Raw genomic sequence first — 25475 nt, forward strand, 5'->3', positions numbered from 1 at the left:
CGATACTTACCCCTTAATGAAATAATGGGGTTCGGGACACGGCAAACAAACATATACGCATCTCAATTGAAATAAGTGATGTTACTCTATGCCACATAAACTAATAACAACATTATTTAAATAAACCCTGAAAACACTTTTACAAAAAAACATTCTTAGACAATACAAAGTATAAATACTGAATAAATATTGTGCAGTACACATCTCTTAACCTGGCTATCCCCCCCCCACAGCCAAACAGAACCACCCAGCCCCTCTCCATCCATCGATCCCCCCCCACACCCCATGACGCCCCCCACTCTCCCGCCCCATCACATCACACTGTCACAAGCTACGTGTATGTATCATTGCATTGGATACAACACCTAATGTGGATGTAAAGGTGCAGCCCTGCAATTTGCGTGCTCACCGCCACTGCTGACGGATGGACCTCCTTTAGAGGGAGCGCCAGAGAGCCCCTCTAGAGAGGACGTATTTGGCCTACTCTTCCACGCCGACCAGACGTCTTGAAAGAGGTATAAATCTCTTAACCTCCCTCGATTTTACCCCGCCCCAACATTCCAGCCAGCCAGGACCCTCGCCTCCAGCTACCGACCTTCTAGACCCCTTACCCCACGACACCAGAAACGACTCCCTGTATTATAACGTATCTCAGCCTCGCTCCGTACCCCTCCAAAGAGATCTCTATCGTGCAGCTTCGACATCCGATGCAACTTCGAGTGCAGCGTGTTGCTGCCCGCTTGGCGCTTTGGGGCGCTTGGCTCCTGTGCTCAGCAATCGTTGTTTTTTTGTTGTTGTTGTTGTTTTAAAACGAAACAAAGCACTCGTCTCTTAACCCCCATCACACCACCACTCCGCGCCACTACCATTATTACCATCTCCATCCATCCATCCCACTAGCCCAGGCTCCACGCACCACACCACGCGCTCTCTGCTCTCTCTCTCTCTCCCTGCCCGAGACTCCACCGCCTCCCAGCGCGAGCCGTGGGCCGTTTTTCTATTCGCTGACAGGCGAAATGAATGGGCCGGGCGAAGCAAGGCGAGGAAGCCCGGGATTGGTTTATGGCCGAGCGCAGCGAACACAACTCCTTGGTGCGGCACGCAGAGCCGTGCACCACCAGAGCCGCCCGCTTTAATAATAGAATAATACAAACACACGCGTACACGCACGTCGAGGAGAAGGCTGCTGCGGCGGCGGCTCACGGTGTTCTTGACTCTGCTCGCTTGTGCTATCGCTGCTGTTGTTTGCCATTCGTATCATTGGGAGCAGTCGTGATTATAATCATATCGCCATCATCACTGTCATCATCGTCGTCATCATCCTGAAGTGCGGAGCGGTCGAAGCCGGGTGGGTGGGTGGTGGTGGTGGTGGTGGTCGTGGTCGTGGCGCCTTACGTGAGACGCAGGATCCCCGGGCAGCTTCGGGCAGCTTCAACGGGGGAAGAACTGATCTTCGGTGCGGTGCAGAGATCGTTCTTGAATTGTTGACAGGAGGAATCATTAAAGCCCCCGTGTTCTGCGTGGGACGGAGCATTGCAGCACGAGCGGAAAGGGGGGGGGCTGGGGGGGGCGCCGGGGGGGGGGCACGGGGGGGGGTCTCGGTACCTCAAACGACCACACTCGCTCATCAATCAAATGCGCAAAAGAGCAAAGCAACATCGGAGCCGCTGGTCACTGTTAATGCGACGCACCCGTTCCCAGCGCTAGAAAGTGCGCCTTTAAATATTTCATTTTGTTAGTCATCCCCATCACCCCCCTCCGCACAATCCTTTCCTTCCCCGTGAACACCCGCAGTCAAGCCTACGTACGCCAGAGTGTGCTGCTGAAGGGGGGAGGGGGGGGGTGAATAGCGTAGACACAGGACGTGTCTGCCGTGCCCGTCGTTCACCGCGCGCGAAGATGCCCGGAGCGACGCGCCCCGTGGCTCTGCTCGCCGCCGCCGCCGGCCTCCTGTGCCTCGCCTTGGCCGGGAGCGGCGCCTGGGCCGCGTGCCCGGCGCTCTGCACCTGCACGGGCACCACCGTGGACTGCCAGAACCTGGGATTCCGCGCCGTGCCCAAAGGCATCCCTCGCAACGCCGAGAGAATGTGAGTAGAGACACGTCGGGTTTGTGATGGGGAGTGGGGGGGGGGTCTAAGCGGGATGAGACTCGTGAGTGAGCGAGCGTGATTGTGTGTCCTGCCCCGCTTTACTATACCGACAAATCCTCCTCGTTGTCGTTGTAATCATCGTTCGCCCCGGCATCGTAAGCATTGTAATCGTCGTCGTCGTCAGCCGATTTCTCTTCCATCACATCAATATTCTCCCTCCGTTTTCCTTCTAACCGTCAACGTTATTTGTCTTACCCCACAACCACATCTTCCTCTTTCTGTGATTATCTTGACAATTGCTCTCATGTTCCACCTTCTCAGTAACATTTACATCTGCAACAGCGTCTGCCTATTCCTCTTAAACGTCAATTTACTCCTCCTTCGCCTACCTCTTTCAAAGTCGATCACGATCTGCCTCAACCACCTTCTTTTCATCCGTCTAATCATCTTCATCTGTCTGCTTTTCAACCCATTATCGCCACTCCCTCTTCTCCCCCTCCTCATCATCATCATCCGCCTAATCTTCTCATCATTATAATGATCATCATCAGCCTGTTGATTCACCACCTCCGTACTCCTCCTGTTGCTGCTAATTCTCGTCGTTATCATCGACAGCCCACGCGTCTAATGAATGGGCCGCCCGTGCGTGTGTTTGCCCAAAGTTGTAAATTAACGCGCGCGCCTTCACGGCGATCGTCGCCGCTAGTTTGAGAGCCGTGATGCCAGTCGGCGTAAGTCACAGAGTCGCTTTATAACGAGTCGACAAAACTGCCCGCTCTAATGACACACTTGACGCCAGATTTCAAACAAAAATATGACTCTCAAAACTTGACGTGGAACTCCGTTCCACGAGTCCGGCTCTTGTGCGTAATGCACGGGCTGCAGTCATCCATCCAGCCGGAGAGAACGCTCCAAATCGTCACAAATCTAATCTGCCTCGCCGCCGACGTAATTCATTGATAATGGCCTTAATGGCGGGGCAGTAAAGTCCACTTGAGAGTTTATCGGACAGCGCGCCGTACACGCACCCGCGGTTGTAATTGGTTTAATCGCGCTGCTGCTGTGGTTAACTCACATTTGTTGGAACGTGGAATGCTAAAAAAAAATCATACTTCAACCATTTCCAAATCGCGTACGAATCATCTGTGTGATTGTTAATGACATACTATCAGATGCAGAGGTTGGGGTTTGGTAAATATTTGTTTAGTTTACCGCCGCTGGCGTTTCTGAACAGATTAAGGGAGCATCATTTGCCAAACTGATGTTGTCGTACAGTACTTTGAAATGCTTTCTAACCGAATGGTTTGGGGGTAGAGCTGCTTATGGGGGAGTAGGAGGAGGAGGCATTGAATGTAAACACTCATTTTTTTCCTTGAGTATATTGACGAAGCCGAGTCGTGCCTCGTGTAGGCAACAACACCGCGCTCCCCCCCCCCCCTCTCACGACAGCACGAAGCTTTTTTGTTATTGTCGCCTTTAAATGCAACTATGGCAGTTGCACGGAAACGCGACACCGGCGCTTGAAGAGACGATTATAAAATAAAAAACGACGAAGGTTAAGAGGAAAAAAAACACACATACAATCCCCATTGCATTACATTCGCCGGGGTCACGTACTAATCTCGTGTATGTATGTACAGTACACGCCACAGCAGACATGTACCACGAGTCAAAGGGTGTACGCGTTGTGTTTGCCATGTTGTGAGTGCAATGCCGAGTACACGGTTTCCCAAACTTCAGTCCTCGCGACCCAACACGCTACATGATTCCGCGTCTGCCGGTTTAGTCCCCGTTCAAATACAAATTTGAACTCGTTCCGCACTGAACGCGCCCGATGATTGGTAAACACGCCCCAAGTGTATACGCTAAGCATTTAGCGGGTTTTTTGCGTTATTAAGATCGAGATCTCAGTGTGCGTGGCTGTGTGTGTGTGTGGAGCGGTAGTGTAGCGGTTAGCGCGTTGCGCTATGAACGTGGCGACCCGGGTTCGATTCCCGCTCACGGCCAACACCAGTGACGATTATCTGAACCGGTCCCGGGCCTCCCTTAGGTCGACTCAGCCTCAAATGAGTACCTGGTGCGGTGTGTAAACATTGCCACTAGGGAGACAAAGGCGGTCGAGCGTGGTGCTGGCCACCCACCCCCTCGTGTACCGTTCCGGCCTTCATAGGTGCTCGCTAACAGCACTTGCCCCTACAGTATGTTAAGGCTATATGGGGGATCTTTGTGTATACACGTATTTTACGTGACGTAGATAGCGTTAATTGCTTAGCACCTCACGTGAGACGAGCTTAACAATCATCGGGTGCGTGCAGCGTGGAACGAGTGAATTTGGATGGGGAGGAGTAAACGCGGACAGACGTGTCGTGGTGGGTCGCAAGGGACTGGCGTTTAGGAAACCCGGTTCTCATGTTTGCCTGCCGGAGGTCGTGGGTTTGACCCCGATCCTGATAACTGTATATTTGGAGTTTGCATGTTCTCCTCGTGGTCGCGTGGATTTTTCTCCAGGTTCTTCGGTTTTTCCCTCCACATTTACAAACATAATTTTCAAGCAATTTAGTTGCTATACATTGCCACCAAATAAACCACTTCGTTGAGCTATCATTTGTGGCCAGGTCGCTTGTGAAAAATATCTAGATAGTTCAGTGGGCCTTACCTGGTAAAATAAAACTTGTACAAATATTATAGTATATATGGGCATTATCCTTGTACGCGTACATAATGTGATTTATGTTAATAAACATTACATAGTCCATCGTATACATGGATTTAAAAAAAAAAACGCTTGTGTTTCATGCCAGCGTTCGCGACAGTGAATGTCACCAGACGAATTGCGACGATTGGTTGCCCGCCCCCCCCGCCCGCCCCAGTCGACAAGCAGATGTCCCCACACGGCCACTCCGATTCACGCCGTGACATTTGACCCTTCTTCATCGGCGCGCGCGCGCTTAAAACGAGCAACGTGGGTTTGTTGAATGCTTACTGGCGCTGGGAACACAGCGACGCATCGCACGAGCAGAGCGTCACAGCAAATCCTTCCTGCAGCGCGTGACCTTGTTATACGAGGGGGGGGGGGGTCTGGGTGTAGGGAGCGTACAACAGTTTTGACTTTACTGTAAGAATTTTGAGGGGAGGGGGGCTGAACCTTCAGCAGATGTGAGGCGTGTGGGGGGGGGGGGGCAATCCCCGCCTGGTGCCAGCCCGACGTTATGGGGCTGTCACACGACACAATCTAGAACAGGGCTGTCACACAAGACAATCTAGAACAGGGCTGTCACACAACACAATCTAGAACAGGGCTGTCACACAACACAATCTAGAACAGGGCTGTCACACAACACAATCTAGAACAGGGCTGTCACACAAGACAATCTAGAACAGGGCTGTCACACAACACAATCTAGAACAGGGCTGTCACACAACACAATCTAGAACAGGGCTGTCACACAAGACAATCTAGAACAGGGCTGTCACACAACACAATCTAGAACAGGGCTGTCACACAACACAATCTAGAACAGGGCTGTCACACAAGACAATCTAGAACAGGGCTGTCACACAACACAATCTAGAACAGGGCTGTCACACAACACAATCTAGAACAGGGCTGTCACACATCACAATCTAGAACAGGGCTGTCACACGTCACAATCTAGAACAGGGCTGTCACACGACACAATCTAGAACAGGGCTGTCACACGACACAATCTAGAACAGGGCTGTCACACAAAACAATCTAGAACAGGGCTGTCACAACACAATCTAGAACAGGGCTGTCACACGTCACAATCTAGAACAGGGCTGTCACACGTCACAATCTAGAACAGGGCTGTCACACAAGAAAATCTAGAACAGGGCTGTCACACAACACAATCTAGAACAGGGCTGTCACACGTCACAATCTAGAACAGGGCTGTCACACGTCACAATCTAGAACAGGGCTGTCACACGTCACAATCTAGAACAGGGCTGTCACACGTCACAATCTAGAGTAGGGCTGCCACACATCACAATCTAGAACAGGGCTGTCACACGTCACAATCTAGAACAGGGCTGTCACACGTCACAATCTAGAACAGGGCTGTCACACGTCACAATCTAGAACAGGGCTGTCACACGTCACAATCTAGAACAGGGCTGTCACACGTCACAATCTAGAACAGGGCTGTCACACGTCACAATCTAGAGTAGGGCTGCCACACATCACAATCTAGAACAGGGCTGTCACACGTCACAATCTAGAACAGGGCTGTCACACGTCACAATCTAGAACAGGGCTGTCACACGTCACAATCTAGAACAGGGCTGTCACACGTCACAATCTAGAACAGGGCTGTCACACGTCACAATCTAGAACAGGGCTGTCACACGTCACAATCTAGAACAGGGCTGTCACACGTCACAATCTAGAACAGGGCTGTCACACGTCACAATCTAGAACAGGGCTGTCACACGTCACAATCTAGAACAGGGCTGTCACACATCACAATCTAGAACAGGGCTGTCACACGTCACAATCTAGAACAGGGCTGTCACACGTCACAATCTAGAACAGGGCTGTCACACGTCACAATCTAGAGTAGGGCTGCCACACATCACAATCTAGAACAGGGCTGTCACACGTCACAATCTAGAACAGGGCTGTCACACGTCACAATCTAGAACAGGGCTGTCACACGTCACAATCTAGAACAGGGCTGTCACACGTCACAATCTAGAACAGGGCTGTCACACGTCACAATCTAGAACAGGGCTGTCACACGTCACAATCTAGAGTAGGGCTGCCACACATCACAATCTAGAACAGGGCTGTCACACGTCACAATCTAGAACAGGGCTGTCACACGTCACAATCTAGAACAGGGCTGTCACACGTCACAATCTAGAACAGGGCTGTCACACGTCACAATCTAGAACAGGGCTGTCACACGTCACAATCTAGAACAGGGCTGTCACACGTCACAATCTAGAACAGGGCTGTCACACGTCACAATCTAGAACAGGGCTGTCACACGTCACAATCTAGAACAGGGCTGTCACACGTCACAATCTAGAACAGGGCTGTCACACATCACAATCTAGAACAGGGCTGTCACACGTCACAATCTAGAACAGGGCTGTCACACGTCACAATCTAGAACAGGGCTGTCACACGTCACAATCTAGAACAGGGCTGTCACACGACACAATCTAGAACGGAGGTCGGCAACCTGCGGCTCCGGAGTCGCATGCGGCTCTTTAAGGAACCCGCTTCGTGACGTGTTGTTTATCCAGGGCAGTCTCTTAATCACAGTGCATTGCGGCTCTTGAAATATTGAGGGGTTTGGTTTTTTTTAACCGAATTCGAAAAAAAAGATGTGCTCTTCTTGTTGTTATTTCAGTTGCCGACGCCTCATCTAGAATGTGGAGTTTCTTGCAATGACGACTCATTATCTACCCTCCCCCACCACCACCCCCGCGCGTGCAAAGACAAAGATCCCCCGTGTAGCCTTAACAGACTGTTGCGCCAAGTGCTGTTAGCGAGTAGCACCTATGAGGCCCGGCACGGCACACGGAGGTGGGCGGGTGGCCAGCACCACACCCGACCGCCTTTGTATCCCCAGTGGCGATGCTTACCACACGCCGCACCGGGTACACATTTGAGGCTGAGTCGACCCAGGGGGACGCCCAGTACCGGTTCAGATAATCGTCACCGGCGTTGGCCGTGAGCGGGAATGGAACTCGGGTCGCCGTGTTCGTTGCGCAGCGAGGCGCTGACCGCTACGCCACCGCTTTCGCGTTCACAGCGCCCGCAGCGTGTTCATCGGCGATCTCTGGACGTATCCGGCGCGCTTGGTGGAGGGTAGCTCATTCAAACCCGAACGCCAAAAGTGCGCGGCTCGTAACGATTCCAAGCAGAAAAGACATCCCGAGCAAATAATTTGACATTTGGAGCGCCGCGTGTGTGTGTGCGCGCGCGCGCGTGCGCGTGCGGATTTACATTCAGAGTCCCCGTGCTCCGTGCCAAGCATTAACCGTCATCGGGCGTGGTGTTTTACATTGATGTCCTTATGTGTGTGTGTATGTGTGTGTGTGTGATTGAGAAAATTGCCCGCAATTACTCAATTACAGTGTCGTGATGAAGTTCTCAATGCACGCTTCACGCGAGACGCGGTGCTGAACTGGGCCGCGTCTGTGCGGGATAAATTGCCGCAAGGCACACATCGACCAAAATAAATGGTGATATACGCACAATATTGTACTTTTCGCGTGTGCGTGTGCGTTCGTGTGTGTGTGTATGTGTGAGCGGTGGCGCGGTGGTTAGCGCGCTGTGCTCCAAACCCGGCGACTCGAGTTCGATTCCAATAACAATTATCTGAACCGGTCCTGGGCCTCCCTTAGGTCGTCTCATCCTCAAATGAGTACCTGGTGCGGTGTGTAAACATCGCCACTGGGAGACAAAGGCGGCAGAGCACGGAGCTGACCACCCACCCCCTCGTGTACCGTGCCGGCCTTCATAGGTGCTCGTTGACATCACTTGCCCCAACAGTCTGTTCCAGGCTACAAGGGTGGTGGAATCTTTGTCTTTGGTGAGATTGATTACGTCTACTGCTTTGTCTATGGCTCCTCCTGTTCATTCAAGAAGACATAGCGGTGCCTCGGTGGGTTTTCGGTTAATAACAAAGAATGTGATTATGCATAACATCGGTTTTTTTGGGGTTAGATCGCGTAAATATAAATGTCTCGGTAAAGCCGCCACCACCCGACACAGCCAATTAGTAAGGTTTGTCACGTTAGCAAAACATGCCAATTTGTTACTCGTACAGCACACCGATGTGTTGGAGCAAGTCCCGACAGTTCTGTTCTTTCACCTGAAGAAGGCTGCTTGTGTTGTGGCCGAAACGTCGTGAGAATTTTATTGCGTTATTTCATTTTATTATTTTATTCTCATTCTACGTGACTTTACCGAAAGAACCAAAGAAGAAAAAATTAAAGTCCACAACATTTACAATCAGAGTATTATTATGCTCTGCATTTTGCGTACCGAGAGCGTTATTGTCCTTGGTGCAATTAAAGCGGATAATTAACGTTTCAGAAAGAAATAATAATAAAATATGTCTTAAATGTATTGGCACAAACATCAGTCGCGTGGCATTTCAGATCGGCCACACCGTGGTTGCGTGTTTGCTCTTCTCCCTCGGGATTGTTCGCACAGCCCCGTGATGTTTGCTTGAGCGCTTGGTCCACGCACCTACCCGTGATATCGTGATTTCGCGGATACCGCCGGTAATCAATGAGTAAATAAAGCAGATGCAACGATTGCTCTACTAAGAACGTGTGCGTGTTATTGTGTGCGCGCGCGCGCCTCTGTATAACAACATCAATCTGCACACTTTGAACATTCCTGGTTGAAGTTAAAAGAACAAATCGTTTTTTTTTTAATCCGTTGGCTCTCATTCACATCTTAGCGGTGTCTAGCCGAGCAAAACAACAGACAATTTTACTTCTGCGTGGCGTTCTTTTTTCTTTGCAGTTGTGCTGTTTCGCCCCTCGTGTGTGTACTGTCGGGTCGTACCGCGTGTCATTATCGACGTTTCACTCCACCGTTCTGGGAACTTCTTCCCGAAACACACTGAAAACGTAAACAGAGAATTACCCGGTGGGTTTTTTTATTTTGAATTTCCTTTTGCAAAACCAAACGTAACGCCAAATCCTGTATCGCGTAACAATGCGGGCGAACCTACCGTCGGAGTGTGGATCAAATCCGTAATTTCCAAATTGGGTGTTGTGCGGCGGCAGAGACACTGTCCTGTATAGAATCGTTCAAAAGCTTTTTCTCGGCAGTTACGAGGTCTGTCTCGTTAATCCTCCCCCCCCCCTAAAAAAACACAAATCTAAAGTGATCGCTCACCTTTAGAGGGGGAAAAAATTACCCCCGCTCTGTGACGTCACCGTTCGTCATATTTCACCGATGGTGACAGTCACGTGGACAGAATCCAAGAAAAAACGCGGACTCCTTCGTAAATTGTGGCGGTTTAATGCTCCGCGAAGTGCCCATTAAGAAAACATGTGGTACCTCCACAATACACACACACACACGCGCGCAGGCGCAGGCGCGCACACACAGACAGACACATTTACACGCTCCTAGGGACTCGTGACCCAAAATGTGCAATGATTTAGGGCGGCATTGAAGGCAACTTGGCCCTCCGGTTATATTCTCGGCGATATTCCTTTGGCGTGCGCTCGTGCGCCGCCCCGTGCCTTCCAATACGAAAATAAATTAGCGGCGCGTCACGCGATAATTCATTAATCTCGAACGCCGCTGTGCGACATCTGCGTGCGTCGGGCGGCGCCGTTTGTTCAGCGAACAGAACGCCCATTGAGTGCGTGTCCGCTCGACGCGCGCACCGCGGTGAGACTATTGAGTGCGCAGGCGGTGCAACTGCACCGAGGCGCACAGGCCAGAAGGGGCCCAGGTGGCAGGCTACGAAGAGAGAGAGGGGGGGGGGCAATTTTAATTGCTGGCACCAGCGCCGATGCAAACCGAGCGACGCCACTGCTACTCGCGCGGCAACGGCGAACAGTAAATATTGACACAATAGATTAACTGTGAGAATATTTAACTTGGTGTATACAGCATATGTGAGAGTGTGAGAGGGGGGGGGTACGGATGGGAGCTTTTTGGTACAATGATTGACACGCGAGGCGATGAACCCAGCGACCTGAGTTCAGTTCCGTGACCACTCTGGTGAAGCATGGTGAAACTACACCTCGTGACCACTGTGGTGAAGCATGGTGAAGCCACTCCTCGTGACCACTGTGGTGAAGCATGGTGAAGCCACCCCTCGTGACCACTGTGGTGAATCATAGTGAAGCCATCCCTCGTGACCACTGTGGTGAAGCATGGTGAAGCATGGTGAAGCCACTCCTCGTGACCACTGTGGTGAAGCATGGTGAAGCCACCCCTCGTGACCACTGTGGTGAATCATGGTGAAGCCATCCCTCGTGACCACTGTGGTGAAGCATGGTGAAGCATGGTGAAGCCACTCCTCGTGACCACTGTGGTGAAGCATGGCGAAGCCACACCTCGTGACCACTGTGGTGAAGCATGGTGAAGCCACTCCTCGTGACCACTGTGGTGAAACCACCCCTCGTGACCACTCTGGTGAAGCATGGTGAAGCCACTCCTCGTGACCATTCTGGTGAAGCATGGTGAAGCCACTCCTCGTGACCACTCTGGTGAAGCATGGTGAAGCCACTCCTCGTGACCACTGTGGTGAAGCATGGTGAAGCCACCCCTCGTGACCACTCTGGTGAAGCATTGGTGAAGCCACTCCTCGTGACCACTGTGGTGAAGCATGGTGAAGCCACCCCTCGTGACCACTCTGGTGAAGCATGGTGAAGCCACACCTCGTGACCACTGTGGTGAAGCATGGTGAAGCCACACCTCGTGACCACTGTGGTGAAGCATGGTGAAGCCACTCCTCGTGACCACTGTGGTGAAGCATGGTGAAGCCACTCCTCGTGACCACTGTGGTGAACCATGGTGAAGCCACCCCTCGTGACCACTCTGGTGAAGCATGGTGAAGCCACACCTCGTGACCACTGTGGTGAAGCATGGTGAAGCATGGTGAAGCCACACCTCGTGACCACTGTGGTGAAGCATGGTGAAGCCACACCTCGTGACCACTGTGGTGAAGCATGGTGAAGCCACCCCTCGTGACCACTGTGGTGAAGCATGGTGAAGCCACTTCTCGTGACCACTGTGGTGAAGCATGGTGTAGCCACCCCTCGTAACCACTGTGGTGAAGCATGGTGAAGCCACATCTCGTGATTACTGTGGTGAAGCATGGTGAAGCCACACCTCGTGACCATTGTGGTGAAGCATGGTAAATCCACACCTCGTGACCGCTCTGGTGAAGCATGGTGAAGCCACTCCTCGTGACCACTGTGGTGAAGCATGGTGAAGCCACACCTCGTGACCACTGTGGTGAAGCATGGTGTAACCACTCCTCGTGACCACTGTGGTGAAGCATGGTGTAACCACTCCTCGTGACCACTGTGGTGAAGCATGGTGTAACCACTCCTCGTGACCACTGTGGTGAAGCATGGTGTAACCACTCCTCGTGACTACTGTGGTGAAGCATGGTGTAACCACTCCTCGTGACCAACACGACACGGCGTGGATTTCATTCACCCAGCAGTGGATTTGGCAAGTGGCTATATATCGTTGTAATTTATTATTAGATGTGTACACGGCATCCTCTTGGATTAAATAAAAAACATGCGGAGACGTTTGGGACCTCTTTACTGCAGGAATAATTGGCACCACACACGATCTTGCCGCAGCTTATGGCCACTTCATGGAAACATTGACTGACAGTATTTACGTGTTTGCACCATTGTGACGAGAAAAGTAAATTCTCATTTCTGCAACTCGATTATTATGATGATGATGAAGAAAGATAACAGCACAATAACTTCCTGCTACTTCCCATCCGCCGAAAATAAACTTTAGAGTTCTTTTGAGCCAACTTTTTTTTCTGGTTATTGTATGAACATACACCAGGCGCGCGCGCGCACGCGCGCGCGCAAGGTAGTCCAGAAATAGAACTACGCTACAATGCGCATTCCTCTGCAATGCGAGTCTTAAGTTAACTACTCACCTAAGGCAATGCGAGGCCGACTTCCCGTCGCACTGCACAACCGCAGCGGCTCGGCACATGCTGCGTGCACACCACTCGACGCTTCACGTTGGCATTGACATTTTTGTTTTGTTTGCGCGTGTGGTGTGTGTGTGAGAAAGAAGTTCAACGTGTACTGTATGTACGTATGTTGAACTTCTTTCGCACCGTGCATAGCCAAACGTGCTAATCGGAGCTGCGGGGGGAAGGACAAGAAACTAAGCACAAAAAAGCTGCTCTAACGAAATGAGTTTTTTAATCTATATTTTAAAGTGCATGGCTCCAGTGGCGTCCTAACATTGGAAGGAAGAGCGTTCCAGACGGCCGCAGAAGTGCATCTGAAAGCGCGCGATGCTGTGACCGTTTTTGTTCGACGGTTAGCCAAAAGCCGCTGCGAGGATGGCCGGAGTTCGCGTGATGTTTTATTCTCCTTGACGAGCTCAGCGAGGTGCTGTGGCTCATTTTTGGCAAGAAATACAAAGGATAGAAATCACCCATATAGCCTTCACATACTATTGTGGCAAGTGCTGTTAGCGAGCACCTATGAAGGCCAGCACCACACCCGGCCACCTTTGTCTCCCCAGTGGGCGATGTTTACACACCGTACCAGGTACTCATTTGAGGCCAAGTCGACCTAGGGGAGGCCCATGACCGGTACAGATAATCGTAACCGGTGTTGGCCGTGAGCGGTAATCGAACTCGGGTCGCCAAGTTCGTAGCAAGAAATGCATCCGTACGCATACATCGAGTTACATCGAGTGAGAGGCTATGCTTCATCAGTTGCGTTGACAAAGTGTGTGTGTGTTTTAGTCTGCACAGTGTTGTACTTTGTGTGCACCCGAGACAGCTGCCGGGTCTGCATTTGTGTGGCCAGCGCCGCTTTGTTCAACGTGCCCCTCTGACGTTAAGTAAACGTCCGCTTCTGCTTAATCAATCGATGTGTGGTCCCCTTTATTTAATCAGGTGAGAACCCATCGAAATTTGACACGCTCTTCGTCTTCCGCTCGGGGAGAAAGGACCCGCGATGACGTTTGACAGAATTGTGAGCATCCCGATCCGTTTACCTGTCATCGTCATCATCAGCCATGATCAGTCTACTGCTGGATGAACGCCTTCTGAAGTCGCACCTATCCTTCACGGTTCAGCGATGCAACAATCCACACGAGCCGATCTCTGTTTCATATCCACGGCGGACATCACCTTAGACCGGTTTATTCCTTTGACTGTCGCTCAGTATTTATTTTCGCGATCATCCCTTCCAGCCATGACATGTCCTGCCCAAGCCCAATTACTTATCTTACCAGTCAAAATAATGTCTTTGGCCTGTGAATGTTCTCTAATCGACGTGTCCTTCTTTCTGTCTCTGAGTGCAATCCCAAGAATACATCTCTCCTTGCTTCTGTTGACCTGTACATAGAAAATGCATGTTAACATTTGTGCATAATGATTTTCTAACAACAAAAGTGAACACTAACACCTTTGCTTTTGTTGGTGTCCTGGAGTTTAGTGGACATTATTTTAATTTAAGTATTTATATATTATTTACATGTATTCTTGCTCGAAAATATAAGATGTGTACATCATAGTCAGTCGATCGGCAAGTCGCGTGTGGTGGGGAGAAGTGTGGGTCCTCGCGCGCCTTCCCAAGATTTCCGACCAGTGTGGAAGAGTAGGCCAAAGTAATCTCGAGAGGGGGGCTCCTCTCGCACTCCCCATGACAACAGCACCTTCCAGCAGCAGTGGTGTGAGCAAACAATTGCAGGACTGCACCTTTACCCTTTTACCTTTAATCTACATTCATGCCAGAGCTTGACAGCCTTTAAATTCAAAACACATATCCGCTCCGTTGTACCGTAAATGTGAGGCCGATATTAATCAGAGCCCACGGTGAAGTTATTATAATAGGCTCTAAACGGGGTCGTCGTTGGGTCAGACATGCCGCCACGTGGCTTTGTGAGTGTAAATTAGGCCGTGAACGGTGAGGCCACACAGGTGGGCCTTTGCCCGTGTCTGGTTTTTAAATATGGTAAGTCCTCGACTAACGCGTGGTGTTCACGCAACGAATTTTCGCTGTAACGCGGTTCTTCCGTGAGGGAGCGCGGAATGCCCACAGTCATACCACGGAATGTACCGGCCCGTTATAGCGGGCCGGCGCATTCCGTTCTGGGTAATAACCTTAGTGATCACTCCTTCATTTTTGGGGTGAGGTCATCAGCCAGACCCAAAGCCTCCCCTTAATTGGTTGAGAAGCACTCTATGAGACATTTCAGCGCTCAGGGATTTACTAGTACTGTGCTTCACTCGGATATTGACAAGGTCTGTGATATCCCCAACCTGACTACGGCTTTGGAGACCTTCAGGTACACGTTTCTCCAAATTCTTAACAAACATGCTCCGTAGGTTAGATTTAAAACTAAAGGCAACCGCCCACCATGGTTTGATCATTTGATTACAAAGCTCATGAAAACTAGGGACAAGGCTTGGGCATGTGCTCAGAAAAGTAATTTGGTCAATGACTGGCTAGAATACAGTATTTTAAGGAATAGATGCGTCAAAAAAATACGGCATGTAAAAAATGTCTACTTTCCCTCCACTCTCCTGGAATCACATGGAAATGCCAGGATTTTCTGGAAAACAATCAAATGTATCGAAAAGGCATCCAAAACAGAAAATCTGCCCGTTGCGCATAACCGAAATGGGGAATATTTTTCAGATCCCAAAAAAATAGTTGACAATTTTTACCTTCATTTTTCTGAAGCTGGTAATCTTTTTGATAATGTATTGGGAGACACCCCTGCTCATGCAAATTCCTACACCCCTGTCCACACATTAAACGAATTTAGTTTCCAGCCAATCCACGAAAGTAATGTTCTGAAACAACTGTCCTACCTCAAAGGGTCCTCCTCTACCGGAGCAGATAGTATTCCCGTCTTTGGTCACCTAATATACAAACCTATAGCCCATATTTTCAACCTGTCCATCAAAGAAGCATCAGTTCCTCTAGAATGGAAACATTCCTATGTCCGTCCACTTCAAAAAAGGGGGCCCAAAAGATGATCAAAATAGCTACCGACCTATCTCAATTTTGTCCCTGTTGATGAAAATTTTTGAAAAATTATTGACCTACCAAATTAGCAGTTTCCTGTCCACCAACAATCTACTACATCTAAAACAATCTGGGTTCCGAAAAAAAATACAGCACCACATCTGCTGCATTAGACTCTCTGAATCACATTTACAGTAGCCTTGATAATTAGCAGTACTGTGCCTGTCTTTTTCTAGACCTGTCCAAAGCTTTTGATACAGTAGACCATAACACCCTGCTTAGCAAACTAAGTTGCCTCGGTTTTTCCGAAAACGCAGTAAGATGGTTGCAAAATTACCTCCTTTCTCGCACCCAGACTGTATTCACAGATGGTTGGAGGTCAAACAGTGTTAAGATAACAAAAGGGGTTCCACAGGGTTCCATCCTCGGCCCCCTTTTGTTCTCTCTTTATGTCAATGACTTGGGCACTGACCTGGATCATTCCAGGGTAAATCTTTTTGCAGATGACACGATACTGATTATTGCTGGCCGCTCTCCGGATGACGTGATTGCTAAGCTACAGGGTGATTTCAACAAACTACAAAATCAGCTAGTTGTTCTTAAACTAGTCCTGAATACCCCCTAAACCAAGGTGCTATGCTTCTCACCAGGACTAAAGCAGGAAGTTATTTTTCCCCAATTACATTCCTTAAATAATTGTCAAATAGAGCAAGTTAAGATCTATAAGTATCTTGGGGTCATCCTGGATTCAAAACTGAATTTTGAAGATCACATTCATTATATTAATAAAAATACAAAAATAAAAATTGCTTTCTGTACCGACACAAGCACTGCTTCCCCCCAATGTTCCGTTGGAATTGATAAAAGCTACCATACTGCCTCTACTTGACTACTGTGACATCGTGTATAAATCAGCCCCAAGTACTGTACTGAAGAAGCTTGATTCCATCTATCACTCGGCCTTAAGATTCACATTGAGCTTCCCATATAGGACTCACCACTGTGATCTCTACATTGGGTCAAACTTAACATCTCTTAATGTTCGACGGCTTGTGCACCAGATCTTATTTATTGACGATGTACTTACAAAAAATCCGCAGACTACCTGTTGGATCTCCTCTCTGTTTCAAATAACACGTTTGATCTCAGGTCTTCGCTCATTTACCAGCTTCACATTCCCTATTGCCGTACAAAAACTGGAGGAAGGGCCTTTGCTATTGATGCCCCCAGGGTTTGGAATGCTATTGCCAATAAACTGCAACTTGAATCGCTACCAATGAGATCTTCTCTCAAAACTGCTCTACAGGAGTTGTACACCCTTAACTGCCACTGCTATTCATTGGCGTAAAATAAAATAAAATGTTTCGCTCCAGATGACGCGGCAACGTATTATCTGTATTTTGATTTAGGGTGCTGATCTTAAAGGTACATTGAAAAATTTTATACTCCGACTGATGCTTCTGTTGTTGTGGAGTAACTCATGCAGCCAGCTATGGCTCTAGGATTTGGTGTTACATGTTATTTATGTAGTTTATTGTAAAAATTCGGTCACAGTCCCTGTGATCACTGTTACGTTGCATATATGGCTTTATTTTTTGGTGATTTCGAAAAGTTTTTTGGTTTGGACATGTTTGTTTTGTTGTAGTACGGAGTTAGACTGATGGCCTTAATCTAAGTTTTCTTGTGGTTGTTGTTGTTGTTGGACTTGCATCCCACTGGGATTTTTTGCACACAGCGTTGGTGTACAGTGCTTTTTTCAGGAATATTTTGCTGTTTTTTTCATGAATTTTCTGTTTTGCACAGTCACATAGTCACTTTAAGATGTTTTTCTTGTTCGTGTTTTTGTTTATTGTTTGTTGTGGTTGCACCCGATTCAAGAGCCGAATGGCTCACAGGGCTATACCAAAATAAATAAACTGAAACTAAACTGAAACTGAAGCGGCACATGGGACGTGTGCCGTTAAAACCCGGTTTCTGAGCGGTCAATGACAAACTACTGTCTTGAGCTGCACGGCTGAGCGGTATGATACGGGACGCATGTATGTATGTATTTTGAGCTGCTTTCCCACCGTACATAGGCAACCACGCTGGAGGTGCGGAATGATGCGGTAATGCAGCGGCGCACCCTCAGTTATTCGTCCCACCGTCTCGCCGCGTGTGTGTGCGTCGTATCTCGCCGAGTTTTACCCTGACGTTATTTATTTACACTTTTCAGGAACGCATCTACCGCATTAAACGAGGAATTACTGTGTCCACGAGGATGCAAAGGAAGTCCGCGCTGGGGGGGGGGGGGGGGGGGAGCTCCCCTGTTCACGCAGCTCTCGGTTACACAGAGGGAAAGATGTAGCCGAGGGTTCCCAGGTCTCTGTTACGTTGGAAAAATGAACGCAGAGAGTTGTAACGCAACTAAAAACAATATAAAGGTGAAAACCATTGACAGGGTAATATTTCTCCAAGGTAAATACAGTTCGCACGTTCTGATGTGAGTCAGTTTGGCATTCGCAGCGCTTTCACTCCTGGAACCGGGTCACTCAAGGGTTCTTTGTCACCAGAAGCAACTAGAGGCCTACGGAATTGATGATGAGCTATGTGCAATTCAAATGACCTTTGGCTTCGGTCAAAAACACCAAAATATAACATTTGTCACCAAGCTAATTTTTCGTGTGTTTTTTTATGTTTAAACGCTCCTCCCATTCCTCTTCATGTTTCAGTTGACAGCTGAGGGAGTAGTGTTTGTGAAATGGAGAAAAATACGGGCAACATGTCGGGGACTAAATGTTATAGTTGAGGGGCTAGGGGGAGGGGCGTCAGGTGGGGGGGGGGGAAGGAGTGGGCAGCAGGGTGAAGCTGACTTAAACTGTTAATGTCACAACCATTGTATTCGATTTACGACAATAATTGACGATCCTGTGCCTTGCTGCAGATCTTCCCACTTGGGTGCTGTTACACTGGTGAATGATGTATGACATGCGAGACAATTACATGAGAAATATAGAAGCCACAAGTATTTTATTTACGAGCGTAACTGCAACTATTTATATATGAAATGATTTTCTTTTTATTCTACTCATTCATAACGTAATGTAAAGTTCAGCTCGCTCTCTGAGGAATCTGGTATTGCTCAATTCCATACGTTTTTTTTTACATTAATTGTTTCGTAACCCCTCTGGTGAGTCCTCATATTTTGACAAATTGCAGTCATGTTTCAAAAAAACATAACCGGCGTAATCTTAGGCAACATACGTTGCGACATTCTACGTATTCTGTGTCATTTTGCTACCCGTAACAACTGTCGCAAAAACGTGGATAAACCAATCGCGGGGTGAGATAACCTGGAGGTACCCGGGGAATCGTGGACGCTCCGTATAATATGTACACACAGCGAATCGATGCCCTTTCAATCAGGCGAGATCCAATTGAGATGCATTATCTCTTCCGCTGGACAAACTTTGTAATCGCGGTTGTGTTCTTTTTGTATTGTCCGCGATTAGGGCCAAGATTTATACCAAATGATGTCAGGTAATCCATTTTGTTTATTGCCAACTAGTTCACAGCCGACCGCGTTCTGAGTTAATTGCAATTTCTCCCACGATGCATGTGGCAGGAATTGAACTAATGCCTCCCCGCACACTGGCTTGGCGGTTGGCTCGTTGGGGAGAGACACAGAATCAGAATATTTATCTATACTGGAGGAATCCGATGAGCTATAAGGCTCTTTTTTCACAGATGTCCAGCAGGATCGGACGGGGCTCATGTGTGCAGCTGCATACCCAGCTCATCGATATGTAGCATTCAAACTGTGCTTCTACCAAAGCGTACATTAAATCAGAATGTCACTGGCTTTGGAAAACAATGACAGTAATTGCAAATATGTTGGATTTGTATAACATTACAACTGTCTTAAATGACATCTACGTTCAATCATTATACACTTACGCGTTTACAATGATGCAAAATCTCAAACATAGTCTGAAAAACAACTGCCACTTAATTGCGCTCGTGCCTTTCCCTGGATGCGCCTCTGTGTGTATGATGTGTGTGTATTTGTGCGTGTGTGTGTGTATATATTTGTACGTGGGTGTGCGTATGGGTAGTGTAGCGGGTAGCGCACTGCGCTACGAACCCAGCAACCCGAGTTCGGTTCCCGCTCACGGCCAACACCAGCGACGATTATCTGAACCGGTCCTAGGCCTCGCCTAGCTCGACTCAGCCTCAAATGAGTACCTGGTGCGGTGTGTAAACATCGCCACCGGGGAGACAAAGGCAGCCGGGCGTGGTGCTGGCCACCCACCCCCTAGTGCACCGTGGCGGCCTTCATTAGGTGCTCGCTAACAGCACTTGCCCCAACAGTCTATTAAAAGTTATACAGGGGATCTTTGTCTTTGTATGTACAGGTGGTTCTCTGCTATTGCGCTGCATACCAATCCATACGCCTGGCTGTATTGACGTGGGCTCGGAGTCTCGCAGGGTCAGATGAAGGCCGCTCATCGCCATGCGCGCGTGTTTTGTTGTTCACAGCGACCTCAATGGGAATAACATCACGCGCATCAGCAAGGCGGACTTCGGAGGGTTGCGCCAACTACGCGTACTGTAAGAGCCCACTCGCCCACCTACCACTCGCGATACGCGATCGACCCCCCCCCCCCTTGTCGAATCAACCCCCCCCCCCCGATTCCAAATACCACCTTCGATTATTTTAATTTGCCACGGAAACATATTCTCCAGGTCACCGGCTAGAATGCTGTGTAGTAGGAATAGCAAGAAAGGTATACTGAAAGTGGTGTGCAGGGCTTGAAAATATTTTCCGGGTCGATGGAGCGGGTACACAACTAGTAGGCATGCAGACGGTAGTGACAGTCAAAGTGAGTAGTATAATGGAGGTGGTTTGCTGGGTGTATAAATATATTTTAGGTCACCGACCTGGACAAACAATATATATTTTTTAAAATCCTAATAATCTTCATATGTTTTGCCTTATCCATGTTTTTGTTTTATTCTGGGGCCCGCTGTCCTTCCACCAGCGTCGTGCCAGATAGTAGAGAGTTGACCGCAGTTGTTTGCGAATGGTGAACCTGGCGGTGATAGTTCTCTAGCGTTGTGCCAGATAGTTTAAAATTGACCGCAGTCATTTATGAATGGTGAACCTCACGATGGTAGTTCTCTCTTCCACTGCCCTGTCGTCTTCGCGTGGCTGATCCATATGTTTTTTTTTCTCGCCCGCCTGCTCGTTCACAGGCAGCTGATGGAAAATCACATCGTCGCGATTGAACGCGGCGCCTTCCAGGACCTGAAGGAGCTCGAACGACTGTGAGTACATCGCCCAAAAAAAATATTTCCGTGCCCGGCACACAACATCCAATGTACCTCTCGCTATTGCTGTGACGACGAGCTATGAGCCACGTGACACCTGTTAGCCACGTGACACCCACTAGCAATCTTGAAAATATTCAGTGAAAAATAAGGCCCCTAAAAGTTGCTCTTGTTTTCCCTGATTATCATTAATATTCATAATTAGTGAATAAAAATAATTCCCATGCTAAAGATTATTATTATTTGGTCCTACATGCAAGTCTGTTATTCATCCCTCTCTTATATAACTTGTATATATCTTGAAAAGGAATTTGGTTTAAGGTTAGTAACTGAGTTAGGTTTAGACTAACTTCGGACCAAAGTCATTGTATGAAAAAGTTACATTATGCTGTATTTACGTTGAACTTATTTCGCACCGTACGTAGCAAACTGTGCAACGTACAGTTCATGAAGAAGTTGGGCAACCAGTAATTTAGTGGAAAATGCATGGATATATGGTAATGCAAAGAAAGATTAGTCCGTTCAAAAAATAAGAGAGAGCACAAATATTTCAGAAAGGGGACCAATAATCGTGAATGTCAGTTCTGAGCGGGAATGCACATTCGTTCTCTCTGGAGCAATTATTCGGGAAGAGGGGGGGGGAAGGGGACCACACACAATCTCTGATCCCTTCACGACAGCACGTGTGTTCTATTACGAGTGGCACAAATACTAAATGTACTTGTTATGCAAGTGTAGAAACACGCACACGACAATTGTCTGCAGAGCCAGGGGTGTCCGCCGTTCTTTGCGCCGGGGTTCAACCCAAACTCCTGGAGTGGTCACGCGCGCGGAGCTCGCTTTACAGGGCGGCTTTGCGTCGGCCCAGGCTCCTGAGCCGTCCCAGCCCAATTTCAATTACCGGTGGTGCAGTGAGACCCACGGTCTGTGCCTATTGTCAGGGATGCAGGGACTACACTGGCGGAGTTTCTCAATTGCAGCCACTCACAAAGCAGTATTTTCGTACGTGGGATTTCTTTGGCAGATGTTAAACTCCGTTGTGAGAATGTCGGGGTGTTTTTTTCTTTGCTCGCCTCGCTCTTATTAAAAATATATATTTCATGGATTATTTTTTTGTCCGCCAATCATGTGACACGCATTTGTTAATTGAAGCTACTGGCTGGCTGGATGGCCCCTGCTAATGAAAGTCCACAAGCTCCGCTCTGTACACGCTGGGGTCCCGATTCACATCTCAAGGAAATGCCTAAAAACATCTCAAGGAAATGGCTAAAAACCAATCGGTTAGGTGATCTGCAACATTGTTTGGCTTTGGAGAGACGATTTCAGAAAAATATATCTGATGAATTTTAATTTTAATCACTGTGACAACCTAGCCCTGAATCAACCCTTAGATGCTTCGTGCTTCAAGAAGCAGTGCACATGATAATTGGGTCATCTTTGGGTCTTTCGGTAAAGTCACGTAGGTAGGTTCATTTTCTATCTACGTGCCTTTACCGAAAGACCCAAAGAAAATGAATTCCTGCAGTCACGAAAGCTTTAAGTCATGATAACTGGGTCTCGTGTACCTAGAGAAAGTGTGGGTGCTGCCATCTAATCTAATATGTTAAGCTAGCATGGAAGAGTAGGCCAACAATACCTCCTAAATAGAGGCTGTATAGCTCCCTCTGGTGGAGGCTTTTTCGTGAGCAGTGGTGTGAGCCAGTAATGGCAGGGCTGCGCCTTTACCTACATCGAAGGTAGGGCGCGGGAGAGGTGGTGCAATGGTTCTCGCACTGTTGTTGACTCGGCGACCTGAATTCGTTTCCCAGCCACGGCTAACATCAGTAGGTGGGTGTCTGTACACCCTCCCCCACCTCCTTCGCAAACCCACTCTGACTGGCATGGTGAAGTATGACCCAACAACTCCAATTACTGACACAGCACGGTGCCAGAACTTCATCCAGATCAAGCAGACGGTGGCTGGAAGTTATCTCTTTTTTATTTTCTTACACAGAGGGGTTAGATTGTAGCGGTGTCCGTGACGGTGCGCCGTCGAGCGCCTATTACCCTCCGAGCTGTCAATAACGGACTGTGCTGGGGCGCCATTTAGACGCCGCTGTCTGGGTGCTCCGCTCGGGCCGCGCGCTTTGCCGTACGGCGAGCGGTGAACAGAGCGGCGGTGGTGGCTGCCGTGATCACAAAGCTGTGCCGTGTAGCCTGTCATTAACCCTGAGCCACAATTTCCTCCTTTACAATTTAGCCTTTGCAATTAAGCCTCTCTTGTGCCCTCTATGATATTCGTGATTTTTTTTTTATTGCGGTTAGTCACGCTAGTTTGTGATTGGGCTAGAAGAACATTTTTACCTGATTTTCATAATTTATTTATTCCGTTCCTTAATTTAATCCTGATTTGTTTGTCTACAGTGGATGTATACATTTGTCTCGGAGATGCCAGTGGAATCGCTGAAGACAATGTTTCTCAACTCCAGTCCTCACAGATCACCTTACACCACAGTCCACCTTCTTAGCTTCACCCATATTGCCTATCCACATGTAATTTACACCGCAGCGCACTGCATAAACCCGATGGTTGGTTATCATGGAAAGCAGTAGCGTGGGTGGGTCACGATTGAACCAACTGCAGTTGAGAAACGCTGGCTCAGAAGTTCCACGGGCTGCTCTTGCATCGAGGTCCTGTGTTCGCCTCGTCCATTCCCTGTGGCCCAAACGGTTTATTCAAGGGGCACCATGCCCACGGGGCTGCACTGCATCTTAGCGGCAATATCCTGGGGTCAAGCTGCACAAAGACCCAAAACAATGGCAAGACGGATTTGCTGTTGACACTGCTTGAGGTGGCCTGTATGGAGAGTAATTATGCCGCACGGTTACCCAAATCTACGTCATGTGACCAAGATGGAACCCGGAATTAAATAATTATCCGAAAAATTATGGGGAAGGAAATATCTCACCAATTATGATGATGATGATCATCATGCTTCTCCAAACGTCCATCTCCGGACGTTTTGACAGCCAATCGTGATACCTTTTAATCCCTCTTCATGCAGAGGGGCTTAGCCCTTGCAGCAGTCAGAGTGGCAACCGAGCGATATATCTTTTCTGCAGGACAAACGGATGCTTTGTTGGGACCTCCTGAGCAGTTTACCCGAGGAAACTGGCACGTGGATCGGCAGGAATTAATAATCTTTCATGAGTTTGCCGTTGAAACATCTGGAGATGCAATTACTGTGGTTGGAGAAGCGTCATCGGCATCTTTGTGAGATCCTGCCTGACCCATTATTGTTTAGACACGAAGAAGCAGCCATGTCTAACATTCTGCAACTTTCAACAAGTGGATATGATTCACATTAATTGTAAGCATATATCTTGACTTAAAGCTTTCGTGACTGCAGGAATTCATATTTTTGGGATCTTTCGGTAAAGTCACGTAGATAGAACAATGAAATAATACAAATAAAAATGAAAATAAAGTGAATAAAAAATATAATTTAACTCCATTTTTATTTTTATTATTTTATTGTTCTATCGACGTGACTTTACCGAAAGACCCAAAGAATATGTAAGCATTTCTGTTATTAAGTTATAATATTCACATTAAAGTCAGTTGTAAATAGATGTTATTTTTTTGTATCCTTTCCAAACACTGAAGCTTAGAAGTATCGTATTGGCAGCATTAACATTGTCCATTCATATATGATACAATCCAATTGCGATTCACATCGCGTCTCAATGGAGCTATATCTTAAGACACTATTTGGAAAAGTGGAGCATGCGCATGACCACAGAGATGAGAGGGTGGTGCGTTATTGAAGCAAGGCGCGATTGGGAATCACACTGCACACACCGCTACATAAGGCGATAAAGCCACAGTGGCTTATAAATATCCACAAATCACGAAGCACTGAAACAAACTAATCTACATTGAAAACTCGTTTCTTTAGAACTGCTTTTCGTTTTTTTGTTTGTCGTCCTTCCCCCGCACCTCCGATTGGCATGGTTGGCTACGTATGGTGCGCATTTTTTTAACGTACAACAAAATAAATACGTACGTACAAATCAGGCTTGACGATTACAGTTACTTGAATGGAACACTGAACGAATATAGGGGATGGATTGAGGGTTGGTCCCCATGAGGGACGACGCGCTGCCAATCGATCCGACGTCCTTGCCTACTTGGGATGCGGACGTCCCCTGTGGGTGCAACACCGGCGCCGGTAGATCGAGCGTCTCGAACGTGGCCACGGCTCCGCCATCAACAATTTTTTTTATTTTCGCTGGACGAGTTTTTTGTTGTTGTTGCAATTTCCAGAAATTGATGTCGACGAATTTGAACGTCACTCGCGGTAGCCGCCCGTGGGATCTACC

The 25475-nt window shown here is 48.3% G+C and overlaps 1 protein-coding gene across 4 annotated transcripts in view; it reads left to right on the forward strand.

Annotated features, from left to right (window-relative positions):
- The first annotated feature begins 1586 nt into the window (after positions 1–1586).
- Positions 1587–25475, forward strand: part of LOC116940650 (slit homolog 2 protein-like) — a 196429-nt gene continuing 172540 nt past the window's right edge. For all 4 annotated transcript variants that reach the window (XM_032950759.2, XM_032950762.2, XM_076065837.1 and 1 more), the window contains exons 1-3: positions 1587–2087; positions 20322–20393; positions 21039–21110. In XM_032950759.2, the coding sequence (XP_032806650.1) occupies positions 1900–2087; positions 20322–20393; positions 21039–21110 (332 nt within the window). In that variant the 5' untranslated portion in view covers positions 1587–1899. The remainder of the gene's footprint in view (positions 2088–20321; positions 20394–21038; positions 21111–25475) is intronic.

This window comes from Petromyzon marinus, chromosome 9 (assembly GCF_048934315.1).
Source record: "Petromyzon marinus isolate PM22_M1 ecotype Great Lakes invasive population chromosome 9, UKy_Petmar_22M1.pri1.0, whole genome shotgun sequence".
NCBI classification, from domain to species: Eukaryota; Metazoa; Chordata; class Hyperoartia; order Petromyzontiformes; family Petromyzontidae; genus Petromyzon; species Petromyzon marinus.